The 19,335-nt window shown below is 43.2% G+C and overlaps 1 protein-coding gene across 4 annotated transcripts in view; it reads left to right on the top strand.

Annotated features, from left to right (window-relative positions):
* The window catches only part of ONECUT1 (one cut homeobox 1), a 45,239-nt gene extending 26,195 nt beyond the window's left edge, over positions 1–19,044 (top strand). The window contains exons 2-3 of one of the 4 annotated variants that reach the window (XR_012373630.1): positions 11,051–11,745; positions 18,733–19,044. Coding sequence is in view for 1 of the 4 variants with exons in the window: in XM_025884030.2 (XP_025739815.1) it covers positions 11,051–11,343 (293 nt within the window). In the remaining 3 variants the exon portion in view is untranslated. Of the gene's footprint in view, positions 1–2,993; positions 3,143–11,050; positions 16,181–18,732 lie in introns of those variants that run through there. The other 3 variants (XR_012373631.1, XR_012373632.1, XM_025884030.2) reach the window with 3 other exon arrangements.
* The last annotated feature ends 291 nt before the right edge of the window (positions 19,045–19,335 follow it).

Genomic DNA, 19,335 nt, shown 5'->3' with positions numbered 1-19,335 from the left:
CAAAATAATGCAAGGCAAAGCACTCCAGCACTCCTAGAGTCTCAGCTATAATCCTGAAACCGTTGCAGCCCATTCACTAGCTGTCTGATCTCCACAGTGCGGGTGTTGGCCTGTAAAATGGGCTCAGGAACCTGCAATGTTCATGTCCAGAGTTCTGCTTTTTACATCTCTTACAACCACTATCTTGTTTTACTGAAATCTGTTTTATTTGCATTCTTGCTCCTCCACGTAGAGTTTGCTTTGAAAAGCAGCTTCAAGGCGCCTGGGTGGCTCAGTCAGTTAAGCATCTGCCTTTGGCTCAGGTCATGATCTCGCCCCACATCGGGCTCTCAGCTCAGCAGGGAGCCTGCTTCTCCCTCTCCCCCTGCCCCTCCTCCCTGCTCACTCACTCACTCTCTCAAATAAATAAATAAATAAATAAATAAAATCTTTAAAGAAAAAGAAAAGAAAAGCAGCTTCAGCTGTCAAGAGAGAGTTTTTGGGGGCTCAGTAGACATGAAGAGCCGACCCCTGCTTTCTCTTGCCACAGTTTAAAAGAGGGTCCTCCTCAGGGGCAGACGGAGTGATAACAGAGGACTCATCCTGTGTGCATGCCCAGCGACTTCTTCCATAAACAATTTTATTAAGCTATAATTTACATACCATACAATTCACCCATTTAAAGGGTATCATTCAGTGGTTTTAGTAGACTCACAGAGCTGTGCAACTATCACCATAACCAATTTTAGAACCTTCTCATCACTTCCCCCCAAAAGAAACCCTACACCCATGAGCAGTCACTGGCATTTCCTCCCACTACCCACTCAGCCATAGGTAACCACCAACCTATTTTCTGTCCCTGTGGATTTGCCTATTCTGACCCAGCTGCTTTTTTATCCTTTCTTCCCTACCCCTGAAGCCCCGAGCTCCCCTGAGCAGAGTGTGCAGGGATATCTCCGGCAAGCCAATCAGGAATCTGGGTAGAATTTTAGGGTGCCCCTTTATGTTACCAGTGTGCCCCACCTAACCTTGGAGGTACTAGAGCAGCAGAAGAACTGAGAGCCTTAGCAGCTGCCTGGACTTTCCTCTCCAAATCCAGGCTGGGCCTCGCCTGAATGATGTGGGACATCACCAGCTTACCTACTCAAGAAGTTTTCAGCACCAGAATTGGCTTTTTTTTTTTTTTTTTTTAGGATTTTATTTATTTATTTGACAGAGAGAGAGAAAGAATGATCAGGGGGAGCAGCAGAGGGAGAGGGAGAAGCAGGCTTCCCGCCAAGCAGGGAGTCCGATGTGGGGCTCGGTCCCACGACCCTGAGATCATGCATGACCCAAGCCGAAGGCAGACATTTAACTGACTGAGCCACCCAGGCATCCCACCAAGATTGGCCTTTAGGGCGAAGACATGGGGTCTCTAGCAAGGCCCTACTAAAATGCCACAGTTTTGTGGTGCCCTGGAAATCTCAGCTTTCCCCTTTACTTCTTTCTGAACCACATACCCTGGGAGTATGTTGAGACAGCAGACACTCGGGCAGTTTTTTGGAGGGAGAAAATACTTGGCCATAGCACAGGGCCTCACAGGGCGCAAGCCACGTATGAAGGGGGAAGCTGTAGGCATACAGTCCTCCCTCAATCCATTATATTCAGACCACCAAATGAATCTGATTTGAATCACCCAGGTCTGGTTCTTCCCTGGGTCCCTCAGTCATTTTACCCTGCCTCTCTGGGGTTCTCCATCCAGACATCAAGGCCAAAACTGCCCTCCCCACAGGATATTTCCCTAAATTTCTCTCAGCCGTGTTGAAATAGGTCCTCACAGAGCGGTTACCGGATTCAGTAGTGCCTTTAAAGTGACAGACATAGGTTTGCCCTTCATTTGGCCCCATTCCCATCTTATTCTATCAGTATGATTGCCTAGAAGTGAGCCCCCATCCCTGATTTTTCACTTTTCTACCTATGCATCCACCCCCCCCAAAAAAAAACACATATTCTCCATAGTCCTTCTTAGTATAACTAAGGTAAGCTAGAATTTTCTAATGGACCTTTACAAATTATGTCTAAGAATAACACAATTTATGGAGTCTAATTTTCCGATCCTACCGGATAATTTTGTTTACCGTACACACAGGTGTTTTTTTTTCCCTTCCTACCTCATTGGAAGGTGCTCTGCCCCAAAGATCTTCTCTCTCTAATTCCCCCCTGACCATCTCTGCCTGTCAGAAGTGAGATGGAGGTAGTAGTGGTATATGGACAGCCTGACAAAAGAGGGGGTGTGTCCTGGAAGGATTGCCCAGCTGTTCCCTAGAGTAAACAGTTCAACCCTCACACTTGTCCAGGTGCCCATGAATGATGTAGAAACCAATAGTCCTGAACAGGGTCTGCACTGCCTGCTGCTTCCCCCTGGAGTCATGTGGAAAGCTGTTTACACACTTCAAGTCAAAGAGCTGCACCTTTGTGCTCGCTTCGGCAGCACATATACTAAAAGAGCTGCACCTTGAAGGGACTGTAAGTTATTTATCCAATCCCTTCTGTTATACATATACAGTTAAGGAACCTGGGCCCGGCTTGGTTAAGGGATTTAACGCAGTCATTCAACTAATTAATGACAGAGTCAGAACCACAGCCCAACACTTCTGACGACCAGTGCAATGCTTTTTACAAAGCTTTCCTCACTCATAGACTGGGAATAGAGAGTACACTGGTCTCACCCTATCTGGACCCACAGTGTACCCTCGGTAAGCACAGTGAAACAGACACAGTTCTACCACCCCCAAGAAGACAGCCTTACCCCTCACCCACATTTGCATCTTATGTGAAGCAGCCAACTCTAGGACAAATGATTCAGAAAGTCAGGAAGCAAGTTACATAAATTGCCCTACAGTTGTAATGAAAAAGTAGCGGCTCAGTAAAAATATAAACTATAGTTGTTTAATGGCTTAGAATCCTAGGTGGGCAAACGCTTAACTGTTCTCAGTGTCCGCAGTACTGGTTGTTGTAACTGCTTTAATCTCCAGAGCTCATAAACTTTAGAAGTCGAAACAGCTATGCGGAATGTGAGTTTATGTGTATCACCTTCATTCAGATGAACATGGATCAGTATTATTTGCAGCACTGGCTGATATTCCTGCAGAGCCATTACTTGCTCCTTTTGAGAAGCCATGAGGTAGGAGAAAAGGAAAGTCAACATCGTGGCTATATATTCTCAACAACAGAGTAAGGTTATTTGGGGAATTTTTTGAGAAGATAATAGACTTTGGAAACCAGGAGGGAGACTGCAGCCATGTGTTTATCAATTCACAGGGCTTTTGCATCCATAGGGGCCTTGAAACATAGTCTGCTCATTTAAAGAAGGCAGAAAGAAAGATCAAATGATGTGTCCAATTTCTTTTTTTTTTTTAAAGGTTTTATTTATTTATTTGAGAGAAAGAGAATGAGAGATAGAGAGCACGAGAGGGAAGAGGGTCAGAGGGAGAAGCAGACTCCCCGCCAAGCAGGGAGCCCGATGCGGGACTCGATCCCGGAACTCCAGGATCACGACCTGGGCCGAAAGCAGTCGCTTAACCAACTGAGCCACCCAGGCTCCCTGATGTGTCCAATTTCATGCCACAGGCTAGAATCAGAACAAAGATTCCAGCCTACTGTGCAAATTCAGTGTTTATACTTGTATCATGGCTAAAGAAGAAGGGAAGGAGTAAAAAATTAATCTGCAAACATCTAGAATACTCCCTTAAAGGTTTATAGTTTTAATAATCACTTCAACAGGGCGCCTGGGTGGCTCAGTTGGTTAAGCAGCTGCCTTCAGCTCAGGTCATGATCCTGGAGTCCTGGGATCGAGTCCCACATCGGGCTCCCTGCTCGGCAGGGACTCTGCTTCTCCCTCTGACCCTGCCCCCTCTCATGTGCTCTCTCTCTCTCAAATAAATAAAATCTTTAAAAAAAATAATCACTTCAATGTATATTATCTTTTCTTTTTCTTTTTATTTGTTTTAGGATTTTATTTATTTGAGAGAGAGAGGGACAGAGAGACAAGAGAGAGAGCACAAGCAAGGAGGAGAGGGAGAAGCAGACTCCCCGCTGAGCAGGGAGCCCGATGTGGGGCTTGATTCCAGGACCCTGGGATCATGACCTGAGCCGAAGGCAGCCGCTTACCGACCGAGCCACCCAGGCGCCCCAAGAAACACCATTCTAAGCAACACTATTACTGAGAGAAATTCCCTGAATAGAGTTCCTTAATCAAAGAAGTTTGGGAGACCCCATAAGTATCAGTGCACATTAATATATTAAATTTTGGGAGACCCTGTTAGTATCAGTGCACCTTAACATATTAAAGGCTCTGAGAAGTCCCACATTAAAGAAGCTTGTTTAATCATTAATTAACTCAGCATTTCCCAAACTGAACTCAAAACTCATTGTTCATGGAATACCTTTCAATATCCTGCAGAATTCATATTTCTTGAAATACAATTGGCTCAGTCTTGCCAGCTATGGGCAAAGCACAGGTCCCAGGCATGCCTAAAATGAAAGCCTCTGTCTTTTATCCATATCCTCATGTGCTGCCTTTTAAAAATAAATAATAATTCTTTGCAATCTTTATTCTTATGGTACACAAAGTCATATCTGCCTTTTGCCATCTCCCATGCCTACTTCTGCCTCCCACTTAGGGGAGTGACCTTGCTCATAGAGAAGATCAAAGTCTCCTGTCAAATAGGCTCACTATACTCTGCTGCTGCATACCACAAATATATCTGTGGCCCACTTTCAGAAAGGTGACTCCTGACAGGTCATCTTCCTCTTCAGCCTTACCTTTCAAAACAATAAGATTCCTCTTTCCTACAATCCAGTTCTATGATAAGTACTTCTCTATTTGTAATGGAAACTGTACACCTAAACAAAATGTGTAACTCTCACATAAAACACAGACAGTGTTGTTCCCTGAGCAGCAGTACCTCGTGTGATGCCTCACTTCACTCCCCTATTCCTGCTCTCCACCTTGCACCCTGCGTGGACTCTCATGACCTCCAGTGGGTGGTTTCCTACCTTATAATGGGTAATCTCTACCCTGAAATGTATTCCATGGAAATTCCAAAGCACTGTTCTCGTTCATATTCTCTTGACAGTTCTAACCACTGTAGTTTTGTACAAGCTTCTAGAAGCACAGTTTTATTTCTGTTGGTTGTTCCTCCTAGCCTCTTTGTTAAGGTCACCCAGTGACCCTCAACAAGCTTTAGTACACTCTTCATTCTACTGATATCTCTGTGTTCTTATTCAGCAATTCCAACATCTGCACAGAGTTCTCTCCAGATATACCACATACACGGAGTCACAGCCACCCCTCTGTAGTACCCACACAGGTAGTGAGTGCCCCTTATAGCCAGGCACTATGCCAGGATGCCCTGGAGATATGGAATGAGTCAGCCAGGCTCCCTGCGCCTGGAGAATCTCACTGACATCGTGACATCTGTAATGCTTGAGAGCTCAGGGCAAAGACTTCCAAACTGCATTTCCCCAACATTAGTATTGCATGAGACATTAATAGACAGTCCCTAATAAACTATATGGAATGAGTCAGCCAGGCTCCCTGCGCCTGGAGAATCTCACTGACATTGTGACATCTGTAATGCTTGAAAGCTCAGGGCAAAGACTTCCAAACTGCATTTCCCCAACATTAGTATTGCATGAGACATTAATAGACAGTCCCTACTAAACAGAGTTCTAGGACTAAATAAATTTGGGAAACATAATTACATGTGCTAACACATTGTGAATTTCGAGGAAGAAGCTCTATATATGGTAGGTTTTTCCCAAATGTACTTGACCTGCAAACCATCTTTTCCTGGAACCCATTGGAGACAGTATCATTCCTCTGACACCATTTGGGAAATGCTGCTTTGGAAGTAGCCTCAGCCCACTCAATCCTGCCAAATGCCAAGGACCAGATTGAAGTCATTTCAAATATACAAACTGGTTAGGTGGAAAATGGATATTTCTTTGTGATTTCCCTTAACTCTGCCTTTTGAACGATAAATAAGTTGAGTCTGTACCTGATGCTCAATTACTTTCATTTCCATAGGTATGTTCTGTGTAATTTACCATCTAGAGCCCTAATGACTTCCCAGTCTATAGTCCTAACCCACACCTGCCCCCACCCCAGAGCTCCAGGCCCCATATGTTGGGCTGTCTGCTGGACAACAACCTATTGGAGATCTTTAACAGAATGTCCAACAAGCACTTCAAATGCAATTTGTCCCACATAGAAGTGATTGCTGCTCTCATAAAATTCATTTCTCCATCTGCATTCCTTAATGGCCTCCTCACCACCTTCCAATCAGAAACCTGGGACTTGTTCAGAATTCTACCCTCCCAGCCATGTTGTCATTAAGTCCTCCTGAGTCTGTCTTCCAAGAAGCTTGAATTTGGTCTCCATATTCCTCCCCCAACTGTCATTGTCTAATTTGGGGTCCTCACTACAGTGGTTTTCTCAGGTCAGGTTTTCTGGGAAGCAGACTCTGGGTTTCTGAGACTTGCATGTAGGCAGGTTATCAGAGAGAGCTATGGAGAATAATCCCTGTTGGGAGAGTGGAGGAAGAAAAACCAGGCTGGAGAAGTTGAACTTTGATAGTTGCAAGAATAGCCTCAACCAACTCTGTGGGGTGCTATTGTCCCAACTTGGTGCAAGGGGTTGGGGAGAGGGTACATTCCCACTCTCTTCAGCCTCCATCCTCCATACCCCCATCCCCTACTCCCCTCACGCCCCCACTGGATGTAGGCAGCTCCCACCCCACCCCACCTCAAGGCAATTCCCAGAATGGACCTCAGCTGAGGGCCACCAGCCACCAACTCTTGCAGCAGGTGGAGGAATGAGTGCCTTACTCCTGAGGGGATCAGGATGGTAACAGCCTCCTTGTCCCTAATCTTGCTGCTTTCCAATTTATCCCCCACCACCCCACCAGAGGGGTTTTTCTAGACCCAAATTTAATAACACAAACCCTTTCTCAAAATCTTTCAGTAATTCCCCCTTACCAACAAGATAATTCAAATCTGATCTTTGTCTACTAACATTTATGAATCCTTCATGAGCACTGCTCCCCATGCTGGGCAGGAGTTTGTCCCACGGCTCTCATTAACAAACTCCTACTCATCCTTTCAGGACCAGTGTAAGCACCCCCTCCTCTTTGATGCCTTCATTAATATCCTCAAGCCGAAGTAATAATCCTGTATACTCTTTTTATACGTACAGTCATTTGCTTCAGTGATCATTAGACTGACCTCCTTAAGAGCAAAGCCTGTGTCATATTCATTTGTGAAAGTGAAGGAATGACTCCATCAGCCACGTGCATCAGTATTGTATAAAGCTGGTCTACATGGGCTAATTCAAACTAACTAGAGGTGCCTTCAGTCTAGTCAGCTGTTCTTTCAGAGACTTAATCTAGTTGCCCAGTGAGGGCTGTCGGTCCCCAGGGGCCGAGATTCTGTTTGGGGAAATTCAGCTGGTTCGGTACATGTGCTCGATGCTCTGAGGGATTGCACATTTAGTACATACTTCTCATTATGCTGATGCTGTCTCTCATGTTGAAAAGGGGCATAGCCTGGGCACCTGGGTGGCTCAGTCGTTAAGCGTCTGCCTTCAGCTCAGGTCATGATCACAGGGTCCTGGAATCTAGCCCCACATCGGGCTCCTTGCTCGGCGGGAAGCCTGCTTCTCCCTCTCCCACTCCCCCTGCTTGTGTTCCCTCTCTCGCTGTGTCTCTCTGTCAAATAAATAAATATTAAAAAGCAGAAAGAGGCAGGAGGTGGAGCAGAGACAGCAATAGGCAGGGCAGCCAACTGGAGGGCTGAGGACATACTAAAGAATGATGGGACTTCCAGCAGAGACAGGGACAGAGATATGGTCAACCTGAAGGGTTGGGAGGATGGACCTGTGGAGGCTCTGGGCTTGGAGGGGAGCCTGGGTATGACTGGAATGATCCAGGAGCAGGTACACCCTCATGCTGCACAGCCTCCTAAGTGCGCTGATAGGGACAGCAGCCCTCGGCTGAGACTCAAGTGGCCACCCCACCACCCACCCGGCCGCAGTGCTTGCCGTCAGCCTCCTCGTCCTCTGGGCCATGGGCAGCACCTTCCTGCTCAGTGTTTCTGGGCCCCTGCTTCTGATTCTGGTGCACACCTCACTGCACCTGCAAAACCTCACGAACAAGATTGAGAGTATTGGCCTCAACTGACGCCAGTGGGGCTGCAACTGGAGGTACTGGGGCAAGAGCAAGAGGCTGGATCCTGGGGGTCTGGGATCTGTACCCAAGACCTGGAGAATGCCACCCCCACTCTGGGTCTGACCCAGGGACCCAGAGCCCTTTCCCAGCCCTTAAAATAGAGTGCTCTCTCCAGTTCAAAGAGCAGGACATCTGCAACCCTCCCCCGAGTTCCAAAATTGGGATATCCCCCTACCCAGCCCCTCTTGCATAAGGGACCGGACTCTACCCCAGCCCTGAACTTGGGGCTTGGAGATCGGAGCATCCAGGGTCAACCTCAAACTCTGGACCCAGAGATATTCCCCCATTGCCAATCTGGAACCACCCATTTCCCATGCTCATTCCCAAAGCTAAGATCTGGAACCAAGGCATTTTCTTGAACCCTGGTCTAAGGCTTTTCCACACCCCACCCCAGCTTTGAACCCAGGTCAGGACATTGCCAGATCTTGAACCCAGGATGCAAGTATTCCCAGCCCCCATCAGGACAAAGGATTCAAGCATCCTGACCCTGTTGAACCCTTGGTTCCAGGTGACCCCCATATTTACCAGTCCCACTTGCCTCTCTCCAGCTCTGCTTAGGGATTCTGCCCCTCCTCCCCAAAGTTCCACATTGATGAGGACCAAGGGGTAGGGTGGAGTGGGGTGGGGGTAGCCCTGACCCAGAATGAAACATCTGTATCAGTGTTAACTGCAACAATAAAGGCTGTTGCATTGCTCAAGCCAAGAAAGGAAAGGAAAGAAAGGAAGGAAGGGACGGAGAAATTGAGGAAGGGGGAGAGAGACGGAGAAAGAAAGAGAAATGGAAGGAAGGAAGGGAGGAAGGAAGGAAAGAAAGGAAGGAAAGAAGGAAGGAAGGAAGAAAAAAGAAAGAAAAGAAAGAGAAAGGGAAAGAAAAGACTAATAGCCTCTACCGCCACCAGGAAGATGCCCGATCTGCCCCTCACTGTGACTGGAGCTCACGTCAGAGTATAACCGGCCAGAAATGAAGAGAGCACTGGCTGGTCCCCAGTGCCTGTGTGGTGCTGAGAGGCAGCAGTCTGGTCCCCAGTGCCTGTGTGGGTGCTGAGAGGTAGCAGTCTGGTCCCCAGTGCCTGTGTGGGTGCTGAGAGGCAGCAGTCTGGTCCCCAGTGCCTGTGTGGGTGCTGAGAGGCAGCAGTCTGGTCCCCAGTGCCTGTGTGGGTGCTGAGAGGTAGCAGTCTGATTGGAGTCAGGGCATAGGAGCCTTATCTTAAGTTGCATTAGCATAACCAGAGCATCATTTTTTAAAAGATTTTATTTACTTATTTGACAGAGAGAGACACAGCGAGAGAGGGAACAAAAGCAGGGGGAGTGGGGGAGGGAGAAGCAGGCTTCCCGCCGAGCAGGGAGCCCGATGCAGGGCTTGATCCCAGGACTCCGGGATCATGACCTGAGCCAAAGGCAGATGCTTAACCAACTGAACCACCCAGTTGCCCCAAGCATCATTTTTATATAGATTATATGGTTATTTGGGGATGGCTGTAGAGATTGATTGGTGGTGGAAATTAGGAGTGGGTGAAGGGTGCTGTTAGCAATGCAGCCCTTAGTGCCTCCTTGGCAGGTGGAAGCTGGTGAGCCATATTAGTCTACAAAGAGGAAGTATGGCCCCCAAGATGAGGAGAAACACTGATCCAACACCAAACCCTGGGGGCCCAAGGGCCATCCCCAATGGGATGATACACCAGAATAGTTCTAGCAGCCAAGAAGCATGATACATGATGCAGGACCAAAAGACATGAGCAGGGAATGGGCCTTCTGTGTGGGAGCTAAGGTAGGGGAAGAGGGGCACTCCAAAAGGAAAACTTTCATGAAGAGCAAACAGGAGGCATAGAGAGACCCCCAAGGGGAATGTGCCTCATGCAACAGGTTTAGCCCCAGTGGCAAGGAAGTAGCCTTCACACCTCCAAGAGTCCTGGTTCCACTGAATAATCAGTGGAAGACTGATGGGTATGGTAGCATGCTATCTACAGTTTTCTTACATACGAAGTTGTCTGGGAAACAGGAGATCAGAAGGATAACAAATGCAATTCCTTTTTATATTGTTTTCAGACTCTCTTAGGCTCTTAGTATTCTACCAGGAGCAGACTGTAAAACCCTTGAGGGGTACGGCCACTTCTAGGTGATAAGACTTTGCATTCATAAAGCATTTCAGTTAACATAAACTGTTGCATATACTATTTCATAAATCCTTACCACAATCCAGCAAGGTAGGTATTCTTTTTTTTTTTCTTTTTTCTTTTTTTGTCAGAGAGAGAGAGGGAGCACAAGTGGGGGGAGCAGCAGGCGGAGGGAGAGACGCAGGTTTCCTACTGAGCAAGGAGCCTATGTGGGACTCAGTCCCAGGGCTCTGGGATCATGACCTGAGCCGAAGGCAGACACTGAACCAACTGAACCATGCAGGTGGACTGTTATTCTTATATCCATTTTGCAGATGGTGATATAAAAATTCAAGCAACAAGTTTGTTTTGCCAGAACCCTGTGTTCTGCCAATGAGGTATCTGAGGCCAAGGTGGAGTTCATTGGTTTACCACTCGCCGCGGACAAAGAGCAGATGCTTACAAAGCCAGGACCCACACCCAGGATTCACAGAACCCCACCTCCTCCAAATTCTCCATCCTTGTATCACACTTCCCTCCCAGCCCACCATGGTCCTAAAAGTAGAGCTCAGCAGCCACAAAGTTGTCCGTGAGGAATGGCAAATAAATGTTATTGGCTCTGCCTTCCTACTCTCGAATCTTCCGGGCAGTTTGTTCTAACATCCGCTGTGGTTTTTTGTTTGTTTGTTTTTTGTTTTTTGTTTTTTGCAGCATGCAAAAGGAAAGAACAAGAACATGGGAAGGATAGAGGCAACACACCCAAAAAGCCCAGGTTGGTCTTCACAGATGTCCAGCGTCGAACTCTACATGCAATATTCAAGGAAAACAAGCGCCCGTCCAAAGAATTGCAAATCACTATTTCCCAGCAGCTGGGGTTGGAGTTGAGCACCGTCAGCAATTTCTTCATGAACGCGAGGAGGAGGAGTCTGGACAAGTGGCAGGACGAAGGCAGCTCCAATTCAGGCAACTCATCTTCTTCATCAAGCACTTGTACCAAAGCATGAAGGAATAACCACGAACTAAACCTCGGTGGAAAAGCTTTAAATAAAAAAAAAATTTTTAAAAGACCAGGACCTCAAGATAGCAGGTTTATACTTAGAAATATTTGAAGAAAAAAAAAGCGTTATTTATAGTCCAAAGAAACCAAAGACTTCGCTCACCTGCATTCTGACTTTGTTCGGAGACACACACTTCAGCGGGGCAACGACTTGGCAAGAAAAATTATGAGCGGGAAAGCACCACTGGATCTCACACCTTCCATCCATGATCATTCTCGCTGTGCTTGGCTGTTCCGTGGTGTGGAGCATAGTGATTTTGAGCCATTGAGTGGACATCTCTTAAGATCAGACTTTCTCATCTGTTCCACCATGCCGCGAAGGTGTATGGTGTCTCAGTACTGTGTGTGGGTACGTGAGTGCATACACACACACACACACACACACACACACACACACACACACATGCACACACCACCAGTGGTTAGGGACTTAGACAGGGCTGGTCTTCAGGAAGGGTTGTGCTATAGGGGTACAACCAACATAGTGTGGGGTTGTCTGATTTCATTGGATAGGAATGTGATTTCGCTCGTCTAGCCTAGCGTTTGAACCTGCCAGGCCCGCAACCTAAATGCAGATTCAAACCCAGCAAAGAAAATTTGAATGACACCTAAACCAGTGCATTCTCTTTGTTTGTTAAGGAATGTTCAGATATTTTTTAAGAAATGAAACAAGAGTTCATCCATTTAAAAAAAATCACCTAGGTACCAAAGAACACACTTAATATTATAGTGCAGGTATTTTATTGCAATGATTTTAATAACCAAAGCTATTTTTACACAAGATACTATGTAAAGTTATACGTATGAACTGATCTAGCTGTAATACACATGCCACATAGAATCATGACTATTATTTATGACTCTTGATGCATTTGAAATATTAGTTTTCAGAACTGGCAAGAAAGAATGTAGCTTCAGGGAAGCAATTAATATCATAACAGAGAGGTCAGTGTAGTGGACATGTGCATCCAGATGGCACACTCCCTTTCGGGATCCATAAATGATACTTAAGTAGACATATGGACATGATCTGTTCATAGCTGAGAAAACCTGGGGATTCTTCCAAAGTAGGACCCCATTTGTAAATTAGAAAACTAAGTTTAACAGAGCAAGTAATTAAATTAGAAAATTTGTTCTAAGTAATGCTTTTTTAGTGAAAGACCACTGAATAAAGGATATTATACTTAAGTTAATTTGACTTAAAGTTGCTTTATGCATTTGACACCAAATACCTTTTTAAAAATACTTTGCAAACACACAAAGTGAGCAGACCAACATTATTATTAAAATGAACTATCCAGTATTTATAGTCAAATTGACTTTATTGCCAATCTCAGATATTGTATGACTTGAATATCAATAGAAATAGCAGATGCAACTGAGAAATGGTGGAATAGTATAGAAAACACCAGAGTTCTAGTCGAAGACAAGACTTTGGATTCTGTAGGCATGAAGCTATTTATTTCACTAAGCACAGCCTCCAAAGTGTACTACATTCTTTCTTGCTACCGCATTAAGCTGGAAATTTTATGACATAGAGTCCACTCTCTGACAGGGACAGAGAAAACCCTAGACCTGAGCTTCCAAAGACAAAATTTTCAATCTCTATTTTTCCAAATCACTTAACCACAGCTGGAGATATCAAGGGGGAAGAAAAAAGCTAACACAGTTGTGCTAGTAGTACCCAAGTGAGTCACTTGCTTCCCAGAAAAATTCTCTCTGAATTCCATTGAATTGTAATTCATAAAAGTGAATACCTTTTGTACTATTAGGTAAAGAATTGGGTGCTCTTGGTTAATTACCACACCTAATTAGAAATATAAAATGAAATGTTATACCTACAATAAGTTGTTGATTGAGAGTCATTAAAATGCTAAAGAAAAAAAATTTGAACTATCTTGACACAAAAACCTAACTCCCTAAGGTCTGAGCGTCTTGTCTAGGTCTAGAAGAGACAGGCACCTGGAGAGATGAAGCTAAACCAACAAGCCATCTGGGTCTCCTTCATATCTGCTGTAGAATGAGAAAAGCAAACCAACACATGCTTCTCCTTTAATGAAATAGCGCATTTGCCTTGACACATTTTGTCTTGGTATATTTTTTTTTAATCTCACACCAAATTCCAGCTTAAAATTTTCCCTTCCAAACATGGCACAATTACAAGTCAACTATTAAAAGAGACCATTTCAATGGCCACCCCTAGAGATTTGCTTAACATATAATCTTGTCGATGACATAAACCAAAAGGAAAAAAAAATGGATTAACTTTTTCTCTCTCCAGAATGGAGGGGGCCAGGAGGTACAGCTATATATTTATAATTTAGGAGGGAGGAAAGCCTTATTTATTTAAAACATGAGAATTTTAAATGCAGGGAAACTCAAGCTGTGTCTACACACAGTCTTACCAAATTCAGCACCCCAGGGAAAACAAAAGTTAAATTCGAACACCATGGTTTTTTGCTTTGTTTTTGCTATATTACTCCTTCAGATTAATCCAATTGCATTTTACGTTTTTGACCAATTATTTTGGTACTGTGTAGACACAGTCTCAAAGAAAATTACTACATTTCTAATATTCCCATCATAATGGTTTTTTGAAAAATAATCCAGTGATCCTGTTTGCTAACACCAAAGATAAATTTCATACCAGCATTGAATTTGCACCCATTACACAATTTCAGGGCCTAGAGATATATTTTCTCATAAACAGATGCACAAATCAGAGCCTGAAAAGCAATTTTTTTACTAGACTGTTCAAGCATACTCACAACCTTTGCTTTTTAGAAGTCATAATGGACAAACTCAGCTTCTCACGAGCAATACACTCGTTACGTCATATATGACTGATTATTGCTTCTAACGTGGCATGTAGCATTAGTTTATGGCTCAGGTTTCTTAACCTACCACATTCAGGGGAGCAGATCACGTGCCAGTTGCTCACCCATTATTTCTCAATCCTTTTGCAAAATTCACCTAAAAAGATATCTCACTCTTTCATTTGTATGTTTGTTTATTCCAACACTGCACTTCACATAACATGTTTTGGGGGGGGGTTTGGTAGAATGGAAGTTAGACCGTTTTTGACCATAAATCATTCAGGTCCTCTCGTGACTATAAGCTTCACTGAAAGGGGGCAAAGAGAGAGAGTGGGAGATGGGAAGTCTGGACAATCCAAAAGCCCAGATTTCAGTAAGTGTTCAGGTACATGATTCTGGATGTCAGGAACTAAGTATCCAGTCCCTGGATGCAGCTGGCCTAGATCCCCAAACCCAAAGAGAATGTGGAGAAATTCAGACATTCCAACTGAACATGTCACTCACTCTGCTCCCAAAAAAGCATAATTACTTTTCCAGGACAAAAAAGTAAAAGTACTATGCTACTTTTGGACTCATGCCACTCCCATTGCTACCCCAGGTGAATGATCCGTCTTTGCAGGTTAAATGCAAACTTTGCTATACCAAAGAGTCCTAGGACATTTTCACATGAGCTATAAAGGCATTTTCCCTAAGAAAGGTCCTCCCTTCTTTGTACATAAAGGATGAAAACTATGCATTTAGCAAACAAAGAGAAAGCACTTCTCCCTTTCCTATCTAGTTGTTTAGGGTGCATTCAAACACCAGAGGCCATTTTGAGATGCGATTGGCCTTCTGGATTATTCTTGTGGTGTGGTTAGCTTTACAGTACATTTGGTAACTATTTCCTAAATAGTAAGGACAAAGAAGCAGAAGGTAAGAAATAGCTACTTCCATGTGTTAAAAAAGAAAAAAAAGAAAAAAAGAAAAAAAAGAAAAAAAAAGAAAAAAAAGTGTAAAAATCTACTATTTATAGTGTGAACCAAAGACGCTACCTCACTCGATTTCCATTGGTGATTTTAATCACATTGATGATACCAAAGAATACCAAAGATATTTTCATGCACGGCCTTGGTCTGCAGAGGGAACTCCACCCTTTTCCCTCCCCCACCCCCCCCCCCCCCCGACTCTTCACTCAGTGTGTAAACTTGTCTTCATTCTTAATAATAATGATACGAAATGATAACAACATTAGGAAATACTACTCTTACTACTGCTAGTTCTACTTGTAAATCTCTAGGCAAACATGTTGCAAACTTTGTAAACTCCTAGGACGAGTGCCTTGCTTGAACCAAAGTGTTAAACCGCTGTTGACCTCTCACCTTATACTCTTTGAATACCTCAGCCTCTTGGAAAGGCCACTAATGAAAAAAAAAAGGAATAATTATTCACCGTGGTGCTTTTTCCGTGCAACCATGCAATGAAACTTTCTTTGATACCAAAGGATGACTTCTTCCCCCCAATTTCTTGCTGATAAACCAAAGCTCCTCCTCCTCATTCCCTCTCGAGGTTCTCCCACTTCACCGAGTCCCTTCACCAGGCAGGCCGTGCATCACTTTTACCAATTCCTCCAAATACCTCATAGTAATAAAGTTTTAGGGTTATGTTGTATAGAGAGTCTATGTGATAAGGCAGAACTTACTAGTTTGATAATTGTTAAGGTTACTTTTAAAAAAAACTTTATAATTCTTATTTATTTTGTAGTTTGTATGTTTGGGATGTCCCCCGCCCCCCCCTTCGGTTTGGGGTTTATTTTCTTGGCAGAACTGCTCTGTTGCTCAAGGAAGACTTAATTTCCAGAAATGTTCCCCAGGTGGGTTAAGGGTTGTGTAAAAATGCAAGAATGGAATAAGAAATGATTCTCATATTGATGGTTACTTATGAAGTTTTTGTGTTTCGTAGTAAATTTGTTTCCACAGGGTAAAAAAAAAATATATATATATATATATATAATCTCTTTTTTGTGAAACTGGTTCCTATTTTTCTCTATAATGTGCTGTGATTTTTTTAATTTAATTACATTTTATATGAGCTTATTTAATCACTGCTTTAATTTATGACTGTGTAGTTTTTACAGTGTATATAGTAGAATTGAAATGGCCAAAGCTTTATGTTACAATCTTTTTGTTCTTGATGCTAAGATAAGCTGAAGGCAAGAGCTTCTCTTAACTGCAGGGTGTATCTTTAGCTTTTTCTTAGCAGGCACTTCATGTGTGTTGTGAACACTGCCAGGTTCCCCCCTCAAAAAACTTGTACATGCCAAAATGAGTGTTTCGAGGTAGTCCTTTTTGTCACTTAGAAAGGAGAAAGGCATTTATTTGTGTTCTTCCTTTAATTTATTTTTTTTTTTTTTAGAAAAGATTATTTTGCAGGTTAGACCTGAAATTCCAAAGAATTTAAGAGTTGTTTCATGTTTCAAAGCACCGGCATTTGTGAGATACTTTACTACTTTTTTTTAAACCATTCACACGGGTATGAGAAGTAAAGAGTGTAAAAAAAAAAAAAAAAAAAAAAAACAAAGAGGCAAGCTAACTTGAATTTGGAAATCCTCTTAAGTTTCACCAAGTTTCTGAACTGCTTCAAGGCAAGGGGCAGGGCAAAGGGGCCGTTCCTCTTGCAGAGCTGAGGGAAGTGTAATGGCTTCATGCCCTAACAGAAAGTCAAGCCTGAGAGGCAGCTGACCCAGCTCCTGCCTGGCTGGCCAACCCATAGAAGAAGCAACACTTGATTGCTTGGCTCCAGTTATCACGGAAAATGCTTCACAGGTACAATTTCCCCTCCACATCTGTTTCTTGTAATCTGCTACCTACAATTCCCCCCCCCGCTCCCCCTACCCCCACGCCCCCCGCCCACCAAAATGGCAAGAGCTCTCCACAAATGTCAGAGTCTCAAGTGAATGTCCCCAGCCCTACTAGAGTTGGTCTCTTATCACTCTTCGTCTTCCCACTACTTTTCTTGTCCACACCAGAGATGGGCCCTGCCCCAGGCCCCCATAATCGAGGCTATTCAGATACTTGACCTGCTTTAGGTCAACACACACACACAATTCTCAGCCAACTAGTGGCATTCTCAGAAGCGCCGGTGCCCACTGCTTTGTTTTATGTTGCTGAAATAAGTTGCTTCAACTCCATGGCATAAATCCATAGATGTAAATATTTTCCCTCTCAATACAAAAATTTTATCTTATTTTCTTCTGCAGGGGTCTTAGGGGTGGGGAAAGAAAGGGAGGGCTTAGACTTTGGGTCAAATGTTCCATTTTCTTAGAAACATTTTTATACTCCTTATGTATGTTAATAGGGCAATAAATCTCCTCTGAGTTGCAGGATCATTGGTAAGCATTGACTAATTATTTGTTTTTAATTCAAATGCTGAGCAGTGAGTTACAGAAAGCCCAGGAAAATGGTTGAGGAAGTAGACTTTTACCATCAGCAATGAAACGCTGAACAGAGTTGTATTCACAAGGTCATATTTTCTGTTTCTGTGTTAGTTTTGATTTTTTTTGTGTGTGGTATGTTCTGCATTTATTACATAATCATTGTGGGCTCATTTTAGATTTGCCATCTGAACCAAGTGACAAGTATTTTTTAACAAAATAAAATTTAAAACAATGTCTTCCACTTGCTTCGGTAGTTGTCTTCATATCTCCCTGTGTTTCTTGTCCCTTCAGAAGGTGGCCCATCTGTCACTCACTTAGACCTGTCCCTTCCCCCCTTCTATTTTCAGTATACCTTTGACCTTAGCTATTGTTTGAGTGTGACTCAGTTTCCCTGTTCAAGTTAGCTTGATGGTTTATTATGTAAGGAGGGTGCCTAAGACAATCATCAGGTAAAAAAAAAATTAAAAATTAAATTTTAAAAAGATCAGTAGAGTAGAAAATCTTCCAAGAGCAGAGGGAGTTCTTCCTTAGCAATGAAAAAGAAAAAAAAAAAGTAAATACATAATTAAATAATTAATTAATTTAAAAACCTAACCATGAGGGGCTTAGAAGATTTTTGATAAAAGACAAATGTTGCTGTCATTTTCTTTATCAATTAGAAAGCAGTGGTAGTTTCTACGTTGCATCTACATTTCAGACTAAATGATTATTGTACCCTGTTATGGTTGTTCGCTAATATTTTGTCTCTCTCTCTTTCTCTCTGTCCAATGCTTCTTCTGTATTTTTGTGTGTAGCAACAAAAAGTGTAATGCATTAGGCATTATTCTGGTTTGTTTATGAGTATCTCCTGTACTGCATTAAGGTTTCTTTCATTTTTTTTTAAGCTTCGCTACTGTTCTCACTTTATGCCGTGCAATATCATCTGCTGTGTTTGCTAAGCAAAAAAGAAAAAAAGAAAAAAAAGCAAGTGATGATGCCATCATGCTTTTCAGTGTTAAAATGTTTCAGCATTTATGTAGTCACCAAAATGTAGTAAAATAAAATGTTGGATTTTCCAGCACTTTAAATTTAGACAATTCTTGCCTTCTTTTGTTTTTATTCTCTGCAGTTCTCAGCAAATAGCTCATGGATTTTCTTTGGAGGAAGGATGAAGCTGAGAGGGTGACATGTTTGAGAACTCAAGCCAGTGTCATTGTTTAAAGAAGGATTCATTACAAGAGAAAAAAAAGAAAATGGTATTCTCCAGTGGAACAGGAGGCTATTTTTTTTAAAAAGATTTTATTTTTAAGTAATCTCTACACCCAATGTGGGGCCCAAACTTACAACCCCAAGATCAAGAGTCACATGCTCCACTGATTAAGCCAGCCAGGTGCCCCAAGAGGCTGTTTTTAAATGAAAGTGGGACATTCTATTTGTAGATATTAGCCATTTATATTAACCTGATTGACTTTCAGAAGAAATAAAAATTGTTATTAGAAAAAATGGCCTTTAAAAGTCCTCACCAGTAAAATGTGTGTGTGTGTGTGTGTGTGTGTGTGTGTGTGTGTGTGTGTGTCGCTCAGGAGCTAGGGGAGGACTTAGAAGTTAGGATCTTCTTTTCTTTAATAGAGTGTAGTGATTGATCAAGAGGCCTGGTTCAGGGAAAAGGGAAACTAGTTTTGGAATTTCTGATGTGCTGATTACTAGACTTATGACGTTGGGCACATTCTTA

Source organism: Callorhinus ursinus, unplaced genomic scaffold, assembly GCF_003265705.2.
Source record: "Callorhinus ursinus isolate GAN/ISIS: 27379988/994484 unplaced genomic scaffold, GSC_fseal_2.0 scaffold25, whole genome shotgun sequence".
Taxonomy (NCBI): Eukaryota; Metazoa; Chordata; class Mammalia; order Carnivora; family Otariidae; genus Callorhinus; species Callorhinus ursinus.
The sequence above is the reverse complement of the archived record's forward strand: the minus strand, read 5'-3'. Positions and strand labels throughout refer to the sequence as shown.